The sequence below is a fragment of the Aplidium turbinatum genome, chromosome 18 (assembly GCF_918807975.1).
Source record: "Aplidium turbinatum chromosome 18, kaAplTurb1.1, whole genome shotgun sequence".
Taxonomy (NCBI): Eukaryota; Metazoa; Chordata; class Ascidiacea; order Aplousobranchia; family Polyclinidae; genus Aplidium; species Aplidium turbinatum.
In genome coordinates, this window is record NC_137489.1 from 18,064,595 (window position 1) to 18,082,541 (window position 17,947).

The 17,947-nt window shown below is 37.3% G+C and overlaps 1 protein-coding gene and 1 long non-coding RNA gene across 2 annotated transcripts in view; both read left to right on the forward strand.

The window, feature by feature from the left end:
* Window positions 1-364: 364 nt before the first annotated feature.
* Window positions 365-4,281, forward strand: LOC145787684 (uncharacterized). Its single transcript, XR_014291429.1, has 2 exons — window positions 365-439; window positions 843-4,281. It is a non-coding gene; the product is annotated as an uncharacterized LOC145787684 (long non-coding RNA).
* A 6,943-nt stretch (window positions 4,282-11,224) lies between these two features.
* LOC145787239 (b(0,+)-type amino acid transporter 1-like) overlaps window positions 11,225-17,947 on the forward strand; it is a 29,006-nt gene continuing 22,283 nt past the window's right edge. The window contains exons 1-4 of the mRNA XM_082598956.1: window positions 11,225-11,259; window positions 11,378-11,441; window positions 11,762-11,954; window positions 14,683-15,215. Coding sequence (XP_082455082.1) covers window positions 11,225-11,259; window positions 11,378-11,441; window positions 11,762-11,954; window positions 14,683-15,215 — 825 coding nt within the window. The remainder of the gene's footprint in view (window positions 11,260-11,377; window positions 11,442-11,761; window positions 11,955-14,682; window positions 15,216-17,947) is intronic.

Consider the following 17,947-nt stretch of genomic DNA (forward strand, 5'->3'; position numbering starts at 1 on the left):
CATTTAGCCTTCTCAAATAGATAATAAAAATTCGTTTAATTCCAAGATGGAATCTTTATAAGGTTCCAAAAAACATACAAACAATTTAAAAAAAGAGAAAAATAACAAAAAACTTAAAGTTTACTGGACGTCATATTCAGCAAAAGATACTGAACATTTTAAAAGCTAACACGGCGTAAATTGCAATCAAGTTGCCTTGTTAGGTCGAATTAAATGTATTAAAACTGTAAATTACAATTTTAAATATTTATGATTATGATCTTTACAAGTATATGAACTGGTTTTACGGTGACGAAAGATGAACCTATAAATGTTTGAAAAAATCTCTATCCTCGAACTAATTGTGATTCTTTGTTGTGCTTCCAGAGCTTTGATATCATCGTAGGGTTGCCATTGCTCCAAAAACATGTGCTGTGGAATTTTCAAAGGGATTTTTAATGTAAGTTTTCCATGACTATACTTTCATCTGTTTTTGTCCAACATAAGCTTTTTCTCGAATTGATGTAAAAACAAAAAATGTCACTATTGATATCAACGACTGTTGGAAGTGATCGAGAATTAATAAGAAGATCATTATTTACAAAGTTGATTTTAACATCAGAATGTTGAAGCTACATCCCAGCCAGCAAATCAGGCGTTTAAACTTTGATTCAAGTACTACAGATATGGAATATTGTAAAAAAACATTGGATTTGCTGATAGGGACGGTAGAGGCACAAATAAATTATGTGATTAGGCCTATCTCAGGCATAAAGAAAAAAAAAAATTGCACGTGTATTCAGTTTGATTTGTAATTGCCTCTAAAAGCTTTGTTTTGAATTATTTTCACTTTATGTTTCCAGTGCTTGAAGAAGGCTTTATGCTGCTGTTGTGGGACTGCTTTCTTTGTTTGCTGCCCTTGCTGTCGTGAAGTGATTTGCTGCGTCGCCATTTGCAAATGCTGCTGCTGTTGCTGCATGGATGATGACTAAGCACTGTGACTGAATAACCAACCATTATGACTCTACTGTGTTGCAATACGCCTTATGAAATAATTCAACACATGGTTCATGCGAAACAGTGTACAATAATCTTGTTTTTATTTTTGCTCAGCCTTGTGTTTTTGACATATAGTTTGACGACGTTGCAAATTGTGACAAAAACAGTGCATACAAAAAAGAATATGAACAATGCGCAATAATAACAGCTTGTGGTATAACCTAACAACTTGAACAATATTTCCTGAAGTAGGCTGCAAAATTGGTTGGCCTACTTCCGAAGAAAGTGAAGCTGCATTTCCTAGCCATAAACTGGCATAACTGAACGTCAAGAAAATTTTTGAACCAAACACAAGTTGTAAGCTTAGACTATGTTAAAAGGTTAAACAAGTCTGTTTTTTGTTGTATTCAAACCGTACAAAAATGACCTCCCTCAAAGCTGTTCTTGGGGCAAAGTGCTTGTACTTGTACTTTGGGTTTTGATACATATATTGATTTCCATTAAGGATATGCTAGGGGATCTCCTGACTAAGAAGCAGCGGGCCAGCGATTCTCCATCAAGTATCAATTAATCATTCTTTATTACAAAATACATGGAAAATCAGCAAAGCCCTATTGGCATATGCATTTCGCTCTAACTTTAGAGCATCTTTAGTGCCTTATTCAAATAGAATCTTATTCAAAAATTATCAATTCTATTTGAATAAGGCACTAAAGATACTGATATATAGCCTACTAAATAATTTTTCATTCAGGCACGTTTTAAACCTTTCAAGGTTTTGCCATCTTTTCCCGTTCGTTAACGTGCTGGTAGGTTTATATCGATTTTTGTAGTTAGTATCTTTTTCGTCCCGGACGCATAGCATCTTTTCACATATAAACTAGGTGGGCACTTGCCCACCTAGTCCCTTTGCTTGCCCCCCTAGCCCTTTCTTTGCCCCCCTAGTTTGAAACTAGGTGGGCAATTACCCCCAAGATCAATTTTCAAAAACAACGTGTTTATTGCTATGAATTTCAAAGGGCTAACTATGACAATCAAAATGCAATACAATACTGAATACAAGATAACAATGCGCGGTAAGCATTCAATGAGAAGGTTGGACCTGGACTTCAGCCGCCAGCTTTGTGATCCTGGGCTTTGTGGTACTGCGAGGGCGATTCTTGTGCGCTTTCGACATCCAGGCGATTGGGCTTCTTTGTCTTCATTCCCAAGAGTCAAGACAGTTGAAAACCTTTGTTCACGGCGATACGTTGTTGAAAAAGATGTCAGGATATTTAATGCAGTGTCGCTAATGTTGGTGCGTCCTGAAGTCTGCCAAACCAGAAGGGTTCCAATCCAAGCCTTTCCCCTTGAAATCAAGTTTCAACGCTTCGTTCATTCGGAGAGTGATAAATTCTTTTTTGGCCGGAAAGTCGTCATCATCTACCTGGTTGTCATCACATGTGAAGGGCTCAGCGCAACATTGGAGACGCCGTGCCCAAGCCGGGTCCAAATTCGAAAAGTAGTTGGCCAATGTCCATCTTTTTGGCTTACTGGTTTAAGTGGTCAGCTCAGGGAGGTCAGCTACGTCGTCCTTCAACGCCGCTGTCAACTCAAGTCCATTGCCTTCGAAGTGCATGTCAAGCGTCTGAAACTGCACTACTTTGCCTCTTCCAACTCGGTTGTTCCACAATTTAACCTTTGCGATAAACGCAGCTACGGCTATTTGGTGTCGATCACAGTTACATTCTTGCCTTGAATTAAAATATTGTCTTTGTTTAATTCACCAAAGATTTCAGCCAGATAGAACAGCTGGGAAATCCACTGTTGGTTAGGGAAATATTCAGCCAAGTCGGACTTCTTTTCTATCAGAAAAACATGGACAGCCTTACGAAGTTCGACCAAGCGGGTTAACACCTTGCCACGAGACAGCCATCGTACTTGTGTGTGGTACAGTAATGCTTCTTATCTTTCTCCCATCTTCTTGCACAGTCCCTTGGAAAGACGGCTGTTCAATTCCTTCGCTTTTATAAAGTTCGCAACCTTCACTTGCTTCATTGTTTCCAACTCAGGTCTTGTTACCCCCCCAAAATAGGAAAATTACCCCCCGGAGGTAATTTACCCTCAGGTTGGGAACCACTGAGCTAAATGGAAAGCTTTAGCATACATTTAGAACCTATGAGCCTACCTTTAACCTACTTATAATATCCTTAATGTTCCATTCAAGCAGATTAATTATCAATTTGTGTTGTGAGTACCTCAAATTTTGTGTAAGATTCTATATGTCTAAATTACCGAGGTTTGTTTCCTGATTTTTATCAAAATAAACTACCAGCTCTTTAGAATCATCTAATTCTGCAAAGATTCAACTCATTATTGTATCTTAGCTGTTGTGTTTCATATAGGCTATTACCATAGTTGTTCCTTTTTACTTTAGTGCAAGAGACCTCTGCAACTAAATGTTGCTAAATTAAATTTTATTTCATTATTATTTACAAAATATTGTGGGCGAGGATGAATATAGGAATCAATTATGGGTCTCAAAAGTTTATTCTAATTATAATATGCTTTTTCACCCACAATTTGCCTGAGAAATCTACATTTTTAAGCTTACATGTTTTACGCTCGGGAAAAAAATGCCCTTTGTTACATCATTTACGCGCAAAAAGTACCCTTTTTAACATAACTCTCGCGCTAAAAGTGCCCTTTTTTGAAAATTTGCCCACCTAGTCTCAATTTGTGAAAAGATGCTATGCCCGGACGCGTTAATGACGAAAAATAAAATGATTGATTGAATGATTGTACAGGCCATATTTCTTCAGTAGTGAAATATCCTACAAAAAAAAAAGAATTTCAGTTTTTTATGAATAAACGTTAGTTTATGACCAAGATCCGAAAATGGTTTACTGTTTTGTACATTAGAACGCTTTGCTATATAGAGGAAAAAGCAAATATCAAGCAAAAGTGTCGACACCCGGTTCATCTTTTAAACACATCTAAAACTTTAAAATTTAACTTTACTTAACCTATTAAATGTTTAGTTAATGCAACACAATTTTTAATTGCTGCGTTTTGTGTTAGAGGACACACAATCTGTATTGCTAAGTTACAGCTTAAAATGCTCTCCATTTGTAATACGCGACCAATAGGCTATTATCAAGCTTCAGCGCTATACAAATAGCAAGTAGCCTATCTTTATTAGAATTTCAAGTTTGAAATTTGACACATTTTAAATTATAATTTTCAGCTTGATATCTTCTTTGTCTTGTGCAGTAGATGAGCTTGGCTGAAACTATTATGCAATAAAGCATCTTAAAGTGCAAACCTTGTATATACTGTCAGGGGCGCCGGAACGATTTTTGACTGGGGGGGGGGCAAGATTACGAAAAAAGGGCACTTTTGTTTACTAAAAGGCCAATTTTTTTTTCAAGTTTTAAGATAAAATATAGCGATAATGATAATCCAGTATACGAAGAAGGGCACCATGCATGCTATGTTATAATGATGCAACCTACTGTCAATTCTTAAAGCAGCCTGCGGCCATGGCCGCTAAGTACTGCTTGAATGAACCGCCGGTGCTACTTCCTCAATCGACCAAGTTTGGCCGCCGGTCTCTTCTAACCAATTATTTAATTTCGCAATAGAATGATCGTGGATTAACTGTCGAAAATATGTAGTATCAAAGAGTGACGCAAAATTAGGTCAGCGCGTCATAATCGCCACTGTTGCATTGTGCGGGGAATATTTGTTATTGATGGAATATATCCATCTGCGATCGCCAGCGCTGTAGCGTAAGTCTTGTTTGTAATTCCCGACATTTATTTTAACAAAGTCTTGCGAAGTGCTAATTTACATCGGCTGGCAATATTGTCGTTTTTATGTCGATTCGATTTTGTCGGACATTGAACCGTTGTTAAAAAGGAGAACTAGGTTAGTTGACATCAATGGGGAAAACATTTTTTGATCAGATTTTGCAAAAATTATGCTTCTTTTAGTAATGTCTTTTAGTAATGTACATCATTGAAATAGCTAAAACCTCAATTGCTAAGGCAACAGGGATCAGATGTCAGTAGATGTAACAGAAAAAATATTTCGCACTTGCTAGTGCATCGTCAGTTCTGATAAAGGGCAGTTAAAGCCTACAAGTAATGTTTTAATCATTGAAATACTTATTTTATTACCTTGCCGTCATCGTCAACACAGTCATGTCGAACGTTGTTTTTCGTTGCTAAAAATAATTCTAGGGGAGTGGCGAATTTCTATAAAATCAGCCACATTGGAGACACTCATACGAGTGTCGCTAGAATAGTAATGGATTACAATCCCGATAAAGCAGTTATTGCGTGGTGCAATCATAATAATAATAATCGTGTTTTTATTTGTGCCCATTGCGATAACATAGGCCAGCGTGGTCCAACTACAGGCCCACGGGCCGCATGCGGCCCGCGGATAGAATTTTTGCGGCCTGCGAGCTTTCACAGTATTGATTTAATTTGTATTTATGTTACAGAAAGTAATTTTAATTAGAACAAGTATAGCATTTGGACAAAAAGTGTCAAAAATTTAATTCAAAGTTGTAGACAGCAGGGCCTATACTGTTTTAACCTATCAGGTCTCGTCAGTACAACTGGGCTTCTTAAAGGCTGATATGTAACTAGTGTTAAAGGCTGATATGTACCTTATGTACCTAAACTTCCTGTGCAATCTTGCTTTCCTTACAGACATGACAATGCACATGAATGTGTTAAACCTAAATTTGCAGGAGCAAAATGAAACCTCAGAGTGCTTCTGGAAATTAGTCAGCAAGGATAGATTTCCCAAACTGAAAATTTTTGCATTAAAAATGCACTCAATGTTTGGAAGCACATTCATGTGTGAGAGTACATTTTCTAGAATGAAGCAAGTCAAGTCTAAAAACAGAAATCGAACGATAGACAAAACACTGGAAGATAGTCTCCGACTTGTTACCACTAACATTGAAATTGATGTAGAAACGATAGTATCAGAGAAACCTCGACCACAGGCATCTCACTGATAGAGCTTTGCAATAAATTTCAATTTGCTATTAATTTTAACAATTTTAGCAATTTCGATTACGCACTCACTATCATTTTATTGGAAATGGCCCGCAAGTTGTCACGTTTTTGTAAAGTGGCCCGTAAGTTAAAAGTAGTTAGACCACGCTGACATAGGCTACAGTACACCGCGATCACAGATGCGATACAACAGACAACAGGAAGCAGCGAAGTGACATATAGTCTTCGAGTCAGCTGCTCCCCTTATTTTGGCTTGCCATTAAGTGTCTTTGCAGAGACACAGCCGCGTGTTCTGGAGCGGTGTCGAACCCACGTCCTTTCGAACGTCGCGCAGACGTTTTCACCACTCAGCTACGCAGCCGGCTTTGCAACGATTCTATTGTAGGACGTCGCCCAGGCCCAGACTTCAACAACGCTAAGTGATCATTTTAGCATTGTTGCAAGTTTAATTCTGTTTACTTGTGCTATCGTTATTTTTATTTTGTATTTTGGCCTCCAAGCACGCAGATTTAGCCGCCGAGAAGGAGCTCCCGGTAGGCCACGATGGCTGCCGAAAAAAAAACGAGTTTTAAGGCCTGTGCTGTGTTGCAAAATTTTGTGCCGTAAATATTATTTTGAGGCAAAAATGAAAGATTATAATTAGGCTAAAAGCGAATAGCAGAAATTGTTATATTGCAAAATGTGCAGTAGCTTACATGACTTTAAAAGGGCACCATTGCCCCCCTGCCCCTCCATCTGCAGAAAATTTGAGGGCGGGGGGGGGGGGCATTTGCCCCCCTGCCCCCCCGCTTCCGGCGCCCCTGTATACTGTATCAACCTTTAAAAAGTGCTTAGATTTTTCATCAGATGTTCTCTTTTGGGAGGGGGGGGCTGTCGATTCTTCTTATGCTTTAGGAGTGATATTTCTGTTATTTTTTAAGGCACGGTTTCAAAATTGGAGATTCACTTTGTAAAATTATTCACGCAGAGCATATCCGAAAATTAAAACTAGTGAATTTTAGAACTGCTCATATACGTTAAAATGTTGAGGTGACTTATGACTTTTGGATTATCTTGCGATTGCATGAGTTTACTCATTATTTTTTGGTAGAGTAATGAAGAACATGCATTGCAATGTTGTGATTAAAATTTTTTTACATAATCTCAATTTGAATCTATATTTTTCATGCAAAATAATATAATAATGCAAAATAACATATAATTAGAATATGAATAGAATATGAAGAATATGAATATATACCAAGGCGTTAAAGGTTAATTAGAATATGAAATATTTCAGCGGATCTGCTGAGAAATGCCTTATATCTCTCAAATTATAACCTTTATTCGCTCAAAATTTCAGGTCAATAGAAATGATTAAAAGTTAGGAAAAGTCAAGAAATTTCGTAGTCGCAGCCTCAGTGGTTTTAGAGATACAACTGTTGATACAAAAAGTTGAATTGACAGCCCCTCCCCCCTCCCCAACCTTCAAAGGGTTAACGCATCATTAGACAAATTATCCTCATTGCTTAACCCTTAGGCGGTTGGGCTCCTGGAGTCTTGCTCAGTTTGGGGGGGGGCTGTCGATTCTTCTTATGCTTTTGGAGTGATATCTCTGTTATGTTTTAAGGCACGGTTTCAAAATTTGGGATTCACTTTGTAAAACTATTCACGCAGAGCATATCCGAAAATTAAAACTATGTAAATTTTAGAACTGCTTAAATACGTTGAAATGTTGATGTGACTTATGACGTTTGAATTATTTGGTATTTTTTGATAGAGTAATGAAAAACATGCATTGCAATGTTGTGAATAATTTTTTTTTACATAATCTCAATTTAAATCATTTGATTAACGAGACATGGGCCAAATTAATTGCTTTCATCCAGCTGGTGGGAAAATTTTGAGCAATAGAATATGAAATATTTCAGAGGATGTGCTGAGAAATGCCTTATATCTCTCAATTTATAACCTTTATTCGCTCAAAATTTCAGCTTAATAGAGGTGAATAAAAGTTAGGAAAAGTCAAGAAATCTCGTAGTCGCAGCCTCAGTGGTTTTAGAGATACAACTGTTGATACAAAAAAGTTGAATTGACAGCCCCCCCCCAACCTTCAAAGGGTTAAGGCATGGCCACCTAAAGATACGGCCTGATTTGTCACATTTTGCAGAAATTTCCAGGTTTTTCTAACTTTGGGCGAACGTTTAAATAAATTTTTCTAAAAATTAGATTTTTACGCTTTCTTTATTCTTTTCCCCAGATGATACAATAGGTTTTAACATCCTTACATGTTGAAAAACAAAGAAAATTTGATTTCGAAGATTTTAGTCAGACTGTTAATTTTCAATAACAGTCTGATTTTGCGTTTTTCAACTTACTTTTTTTCATTTGCTACTGCTTCCCCAAGGCAACAAAAAAGTTTTATGTCATTAGGAAACCGTACAAAGTAAAAACATCTCAGAAAATGTCAGTCAAGCACTAGCAGTAGCTGTAATCAAAATTTGCAAAATGTGACAAATCAGGCCACATCTCCAGGTGGCCATGCTTAAGGCAAGAAAGACTACCATTGGAGCAGTTTTTTAAATTTTAAGTATAACCGACCGGGAATTGAATCCAGACCTACAGCACTAGCAAGAAAACCAAAGGCAAGCCATCGTAGCCTACTTTATGTCACTGATCTGATATAAGTCCCTGAGAGAAGTTTTCAATGCAAACCCAGCTAACAACAAGTATTTTTTTTATTTTAATTTAAATCTCTAAACGTTTATAAGAAAGATGGACTTCGTTTGTTGAAAAGATATTTGACTCAATTTTTTGGCTAAAAGAAGAATGAACACGCACAATATCGAAGCCAGTCAGAAAAAGCTGTTTTTTTTACATCTCATAAAGTCCAGTGACGTTGTAACAAAACACAAAGTTTCCTTTTTGACCAAAATTTGGAACAGTTGCAATGACATCTTTACCATTTGTTGAGTTATTATAATAATTTCGAATAGCCGGTACAGATTTGCAATTTTCACGGTTTCACAGTTCATTCAATGTCTGCAGACGATTAAAGTAAAAAACAGTTGATTTTTTGGCATTTAGTTTGATGTTGAATGCCCTTTTTGCTGCCAATGCCAACTCTCCTCTTTTACCAGACTTGGGACAGGCATCTTTCATTTTATCCCTTGGAGAAACCAACGTTTCAGAACTGAATGCAAATAGCGGAGTGGAAATATAGACTATTCCATAAACCCAGTAACTCCATTGTTGTTTTATTTAGTTACGTCTTCTGAACAAACAGCTCAATGATATATTGCTCAAATGTGGAACAAAATGCTCTTACGCATTGTTGCATATCTGATGTCTGATGTTTAAATTTGAGCATTTTTACCATTTCTCTACTGAAAAGTTGAAGTCTTCGAAAGAAGAAGGTTCAAGGTTGGTTTTTAATCTTTCTCCTCCGACTGAGAAAGTTAGTTCCTGGCAGTTTCGCATACTGTTACTTGTTTGCGTTAACTAGTACTTGTAGAGAATTTAAACTACTGGCGCAGGCCCTGTCACCGAGATTGACAGAGTGAAGTTTTACGATTGTTGAAGTCTTGTTTCCGGGGAATTATTCCATCCATTAGATGCCGCTGAATGGAGAGCAGCCCTGAAATGCGTTGCGTAAGCACACACTTTGAAAGTGGAATCAGCGCCGCTTAATCTTGAGTCTGGCGCTCACTGAGCTAACGGGGAGGACTGCGAGTTGCTTTGTAAACAATTTGTACTGTCGCTAGCATGTCACAATGCTTTGTGCATGTTCGGACTTCTTTGTGTCTTCATGAAATTTCTAATTTTCTAAGTTAGTTCATCATCAAACAAACAAAAGTTTAATTAAAAAATAAAGAGATTAAATGTAAATAGAAAATCATGTTCATCAAACGTTGCAAAAACTGGTCAGTTATCACTGAAAACCAAGACAGTACAATTTTCGAAATGTTTGCTGAACATGAGTTCAGTGTTCAAAGTTTGAGCTCTGTATTTTTTTTATTAGATTGACCAGGCGTTCAAACCATTTTGCTTCTCACCTAGGCCAATTAAAGTTTATTATTATTCTTTTATAACGGATTAAGTAGATTAGCACAACTAAACCAGTTTAATGTTAACTACTTCAACCGGGTGAGTCCCATACTTAATCCAAGCATGGGGGGATGAGAAGATAAGGTTCCCTTTATACTAAGCCTTCGGCACTAACGAGAGTAGGGTGGCCAGCTCCTTTCTCTCCACCGCCTTTCCTTCAGCAACTACGCCCACCCAATTTATCAAGTTTGTTTGTCAACAACCAGCATAAGCCGGGAGTCGAACCAGGATTGCATGATTGGAAAGAGAGCGCCTTATCCACTGTGCCATCCCGCCATTCAACCGCTACCGAAGTTTCATTTTACAACTAACCTTTTTTATTACACAGTCCAATTTGTTAGACAAAGTCTCTGGCCTAAACTGATGGTGAGCATAAATCGGAAATATCTACTGTAAAGCGATACATTTTGCAACAAGAACTCTAGTTCCGTAGGCATCTCATGAAGGGCATGTCTAGAAACGTTGGACCCCTGGTTGAAATAAAGTCGCCTTTTTCTACTGAAAATTAATCCCTGCAATTGATGAAACAAACTTTTATGCTTAGTCATGGGGATTGCTTACCATGATATGTTATTCCGCATTAGATGGAATGCACGACAGGCTTAAAACATCGCTGAACAAAATGTTATGTCATAGAATAGAAAAAGAGACCATAACGCAACACTCAAATCAGGCTTGCGGATATACGCAACCGTTTGTATGCTGATTAATTGGAATATAAACGTACTATAAACAGTTCTGTATGTAATTTCTGGCCATAGTTAAACATGGCAGACGTTTTGAAAAAGTACTTAGGCCATGTTTTGCATGTTGGTTTACTTTTGTAGACACCTTAAGAACATATCTGACAGGTTAACTTAGTATTCGGAAATCACTCTTTATCAACAAACGTTTGATACAAACAAAGAGGCTACTCTAATTTACAATCAGTCTACAGTACTCATAGAGTGAAGGTGTGCTTTGATAGCCCCATCGATGAACAATGGTAGCAGTTTGGGCACGAAGGATAAAATTCAATTATAACTGATCCATTTCTTTCTGTTGCATGTCGAAAAGCATGGGAGTAGTAGCATTGGATCGTCAGTAATGTCTCCACCATATGGTCGATTTTTTGTTGAATGTTCGTTCTATTCATGATTTAGATCATGGATATTGGTTATTTGGTTGTACCAGAGAAGAAGTGATTTTAGTCGAAGAGTGTTTTGGCTTTGTTGAGTTATGTTTTGTAATGGTGAGCTACTTCAAGTATTGCCAGCTTTTTGAAGTCTTTAATTTGCTGTGATTTGTCCTTTTCTCAGATATGGTGGGAAAATTCCACACATGGTGGGTAGCCATTGTATTGGAGTCGATTTGAGCGCTCTGGTGAGTGAGCGTGTTGACTTACAATTGAAGGTCAGATTTTATCAACTTTGACCATACGTTTGGTTGATTAAAGTCTTTACTTTTGTGATGAAATAAGGTTTATTTTGACGTGTTGTTTATTACACCAACCAAGTACGCCACACTTGCGACTAATCAGATGAAAACCACTGAATTACAAAAACGGTTTGTAAAGTAAAAGGAAGAGTCATGCGACCTGGCCAAATATGAAAAGTGGATAAACGATCTCTTATGTTTAACAATGGTTTTATTTCATCAGCTTTTAGAATGAACAACTTAAAATGATAATGCCTTGTTGTCAGTGGTTGAAATACAGCAGAATTCCTGGCACTAACTTGGAAACCGTTAGTGAGGAAGATGTTGACAAGGAAAATTATGATAAACCTCCTGAAACGTTCAGTTTGAAACGGGTCATAGGGTTCTGGAGCGGAGTATTTGTGTCTGCAAATGTTATATTTGGATCTGGTATTTTTATCTCACCAAACGGAGTCTTTAGTAAGTAGAAAACAATACAAAGAAGAACCGAATATTTTTATACATGTTTTTGGATTATTTAATTAAGGTCAAGACAAAATTATCCAATAATATTTTTTAGCCAACAACTCCTTTTTGGGTCATTTTTTTAAATTTTAATAAAGAATGAGGCAATTCTTCAATTACGGTAGTTTGTGGTAACCTAGTTGTTAGGCTATTCGTTTCCGCAACGTAGCTATTTACAGGTAAGTTGAACATCACAAGCATCAGCATGCTATGCTTTGCTACTTCAATTTTAAAAATAATTAAAATTATGCAGATTGAATAATTTCTTATAAAAAAGTTGTTCCTTTTCTTACGTTTCGATCAACCAAGAAACCTAATCACTCCAAAAACCAAGTTTTACAAGTTCGATTGCCACTCCACAACCTCACTACATTGAAGAGAACTTTAAGTCCGAAACCGTTAGTCTTGGTCTGCAGGATAGCGATCTGCAGTTAATGATGCAAAGCTTTTCTCTTTTTCAAAATGAAACAAAGATGTGAAATCAAGTGATTTCCCTTATGTGGGAAGCTACATGCCCTGAAAAGTTTGACCAATTTTTATTTAAAAAAAAAAGAAACTATTTGACTGATTAAAAACGTTAATTGCAGTACGAATGAACAATCAGTGCCGGTCTTGGGGGTGTGCAAACCGTGCGATCGCACAGGGCCCGCAAATTAGGGGGTTCGCAATTTACTCAGAAAATGCAGTAGTTTTGTCATTTCCAATGGCAAAATTCAACAAGTGAATTCAACAAAGGAATTAGCAATCAAGAAAACATAGAGATTCAACGGGTGCAACCTATTTCGTCCCCTGAACCCTTCGTACCCTGAAAAGATCGAGAAAGAAAAACAGAGCCGTGGTCGCTGATCGGAGTTGCCGCAAACATTTCAAAAATTTTCTCGATCTTTTCATGGGACGAAATAGGTCGAAATTTGATTTTGTTACTCCGATTTCAGGGTACGAAATAGGTTGCACCCAGACTCAACATTGAGACATAGCTTTATTTCTGAAAAATGCCAAAGAAAGCATGATCTTATTCTTTTGCTATGCCACCGTACAGCACCATTTTATAGTAATAAGCATACCAAAATTTTTGTTGAACATACTCTCAGAATGCCCCAAATTCAAAGTAATTTTTCAAATTTTTCTGGGGTTAGCCCCCCAGGCCCCCCGCCGCTGGGTGTCGCCTTTGGCGATCACGCCGTCAGTCTTCGCCCGCCAACCGTCAAACTACCCCCCTCCTCTTTCAAAATACCTAGCTACGCTTCTGAATTGGATCACTGTCATTGGGGCCCGCAAAGCATATTTCGCACAGGGCCCGAAATACCCTAAGACCGGCACTGGAACAAGATAGAAAAACAAATTTTAACATAGTGATTGACTTTGAGTAGACACATAAATAGGTCCCATCCATAGAGATTTATTGCTATGAGCTAAAAGCATCAAGATGTGTTTCCCTCACGACCATTCCCACTCTTTAAAACGCACCATTGCCTGTCTTCACAGCAAGTGTCTATTTATACAAATCTTAAAAATATCAGCTGAAAGTCACAGTCACAAGCACGTTTTAACGTTCGCGTTTTGTGGCTTCTACCTTTTTCTCGACCTTTGCTATGTTGACGTGTATTGGTTCTGCTGTGATAGTCAGAAATAAAAACAACTGAACTGAACTTACATAGTTCGCTATGGTCCAAGCAAATAGTTCTGGTTTTCGTTGAAATAGAATCGTAGATTGTTTACAAACTGATGAACTGGTTAAATACAAAATGGGACTGTTCACCATGCATTAGAAATTATAGATAAATTTCTGATGTTCTTTCGGTGACTGTAGACTATAGAAAAAATCTAGTTATCATTTCAACACCTTATAATAGTCTAGTCTACAGTCACAGGAAGAACGCAAGAAATAGATGTATGATTGTCACAGCGGTAAACCATAATCTCTTCGTGGGAAAATTGTAACATAAAGTTCCCGGATCCGTTCGTCTGCATGTAATGACCGAAAAATAAACACTCTTTTGAAACGTCTATTCAAAAGTGTATTCCTGTAAAATTAGCCCGCGGTTATCGAAAATGGAACGCAACACTGTACGCCTCTAAAACTGTCACTACAGAACAGATTACTTAGATAAAAGACGGAAATTTTATCCAGCTGGCAAGCACTAAGCAAACAGTTAAATGTGCAACTAACTCTCAAGCAACCATTTCACGAATGACCAGAATAGATAGCAATATCTCAAATGCACGTAGACAGTAACTGTGACGCAATAATGAAAGACATTGTCACGCAATTCAAACCCGTGTTCAAAGCGGCTGATGCAATATTTCATCAGGTCTTACGACCGATGGTGCAATATTTGGACATTTTCTAGCAATTTCCAAGACGTAAGATGCCAGCTAGGTTAAGTAGACCATAACGGTTTTATATGACGTTTGATTTGGTGAATAATTGTCGGGAACAATGATCAACTGGTTGTCAACACTATGGAGGAATAGGCGAACCAAAAGTGTGGCTCTAGTGAGGAAATAACTAACATGGACACATTTGTAATGGTGCCATTGCCAAACTTGATCCAAATATAAAAATTAGCTCATAGTTTTATATGTACAGTAGGCTAGTTCTCCAGGACAGTGAGGTAAATTGCTTTTGCAATAGCCTACTGTTCTTTAAAAGGCTACCTTTTAGGACTTGTTTTCTTTCCAGAAGCGGCAAATGGGAGTGTAGGAATCAGTCTTCTGATCTGGGTGTTTGGAGGATGCATCGCCGCTTTGTCATCTCTTTGTTACGGAGAACTAGCGATGTCTATTCCAGAGTCTGGAGGAGACTTTGTTTACTTCCACTTTGCATTTGGACCTTCAATTGCGTTTCTCCTACCCTGGATAAATGTGTTGGTACCAACCGCTACTGCTACTACTATGTTGATGTTTTCAAACTATGCATTGTCTATATTTCTACCAGAAAACTGCTTGATGTCTCTTCCATTTGCTGATAAACTTTTATCCATCGCGGCATTGCTTTTGATTGTGTTTGTAAATTGTTGGAGCGTGAAGCTGACAGTGCAGATTCAAAGCATTTTCGTTGCTTTCAAGTTTGTAGCGATGGGCTTGATATTGGTTGGTGCAATCACTGTTCAAATCAAAGGAAGTAAAGTGGGAGTGATAAACTTTCAAACCGCGTTTGATGAGGAAGCCCTCAGTGGAATTACATTCTCGTCTATATCGACAGCATTTTATCAGGTAAAGTTAGGTATACAATTTGGGTAGAGAAGTTACTTTTTTATACCATAAACAATCATAAACTATATAACCATATAGCCATAAACCATAACAGTGACTACACTATAACAGAGCAACCACACAACATTTAACGTTATAAAAACAAAACCAAAATAGCAAAGGTTTTCGGCTATGCATGTAGGCTTTATCAAGTCTTTAAAAAAACAATAGGGCCTACTGTACAGGAAATACAAGAGAAACATAGGCTACAGAACAACAACAAAATACGGTCTAATCTAAACATTTGAAAAACTGCTTATCTTGCTCACATACGAAATGATAACTGAAAGATTACGCAGCACATCGGGTCAAGTATTTGTAAAAGGAAAATTTAATTGTTTAAAGAAAAAGTAGGCTACCTATCCAAGCAGGTTATACAAGACGGACAGAAAAACTGGTAGCCACTTTAACGTAACCAACTTTTTTAAGAGCCCAATGGGCTTCGAACCAATCAACTAATCAGATGTTACACAGAAAACAGCGTTTTAACTAATCAGAAGTTACAAGTAGAGCAGAAAAACGCTCACATTTCTGATAAAAAGTAAATTAAATGAATCTTTCGGCAGCTCGGCGTAGAGAATTAGGGCTAGGGTAGTCATTTCATTGATGTGGGTTTGATTCTCATCCCTGTCTTAATTCTATTTTCTTATGTAATTACCAAACAAAGTTCAAAGCAAAGATCAATTCTCTGACTGAATGCTAAAAGGGTTACAATTGGACGGTAGCAACATGTTCTGATTGGTTGGTTGGCGGTGTAGTTGCTGCCATTGGGATCTAAGTGGAAATTGACCTGTTAAAGTGGCTACCAGAAGCAATAATACGAGACAACTGAACAAATAAATTTCAATACGAGAAGCCCAACAAGCGACTATTAATCAAAGGCAGTTATGAGATAGGAGGCTCGGCCGGCACACAATCGCATGTTAAACTCTGGAATCATCATCATCATCGGCCATGCCTGAATAAGGCGTCGGCTGCCGTGAGTCTCCACATCGATCAATTGTCCATAGTTCTTATTAAATTTTCAAATGAAATAGAAGATGTGATAAAATATAATTAAATCCTTTTACCCATGGCTTGACAGGAAACTGTCACTTAACTGGAGGGTGTTAAGCTGGCCAAAAAAAAATTGTAGACAGCAGATGCATCAATTTTTTCACTCTTTTGGCAAAACGTAACTGGATGAATGCCAGCACTGCCTTCAGTAACAATGGCAGATTGTCTTTTAAATTTGAACGCAAACATCTAATCACAATAACCACAAACGTATTGAATAAATTCAAACTTATTTTCCATGGTTGAAGATTTCGATTAAGACTAAGTGGAAAGGAAGGCCGCAAAGTCATACTTTGTGTCAAATTTTAGATGTGTCATTTAGTGCTTTGCAAAGATACACCTGGTCCAGCTTACTCTTAAACCGGAACAGGAACTCTTTCGAGCGTTGTAGCCTACCAAGGCTCTAACATGACTGGATAGTTATTGAGGTGGATATATGCACTGGGGTGCCAGATACTGGGCTATTTGGTGATTGAATAGACAACGCCTTGAAAATATTGTATGTGACCATTTATTGACAGTTAAAGATCCCGAAGAAAATTCTTTAAACTTGTTTATACAGTAAACTTTCGTCAGAGTCTTTTTAGGTTTTGCAATATTCTTCCCATCACAAAATTCTTCAGACAGTTATTTCCGTTTTTATCTGGGAGTGCAAGTAAAGGTTCTAAACCATAAATGACCTAAAGTAAAAGAGCAAGCACTTTGTTTTATTTCCACATGCTGCTTTTGTGATTTTGGATACGCTTATGAGAAAATTCATGCCATGCATCAAGATTAGAGAATAATAATAATAATAATAATAATAACAATATTTATATAGCGCCACATCCACAGTCAAACTATGCTCCTGGGCGCTGTACATGACAATGGTGATAATTAATACGGTAAAGAAACCATCCCAAATATTTTTTGTTTTGTGTATTTTGTTACTTTCATCATGTCTATATAGCACGGATGGAGAACCTGCGGTTCGAAAGATGATTTTATGCGGCTCGCGATTGAATTTCGTTACTATATGAAAATAAAACTAAACATTTCGTAGGCTACGTTCAAAAATCATAAAATGTTTTAGTGATTTCTTACTCGCTCAACATTAACAGTTGAAAAACTTTCTTAAGTTTTTGCTCGCGTCCTGCAATGTTGTGCTAATAACTTAATTAGCATCTGCCATTATACAGTAGGCCTACATGTGTTTGAAACTTTGTTAGTAGTAAAATGTGCAAACTGTATCTGCAAAGGAAAGAAAGACGTGATGAATGTTTAGGTAAAGATTGAGCAACGAATTTTTTTAGCAGAAGTATATCACAAGATTAAACGAAAGTGGTAGGGTATCAGACGTGCTACAAATTCCCAGCAGAAATGTTATGCTTGGCTTGCGCAGAAGGAAACTGCTTGTCTGTTAAATCTACTCAAAAATTTAAAAAACCGCAAATAAAATTTCAGCTAGCCTACTTTGTGTGAACTCATCTCACTAGTTGTAAAATTACGTTGGATCTCTTTTTTAATGAAAGTTGACATTTTTTGTCAACCTAATTTTGATAAGCTATTTTTTATCACTTTTGCAGTATTAGATATAAAATTCATGTTTATGCAGCCCGCCCATAATATTTTGTAGTTTGTATAACTGTTATTTAATT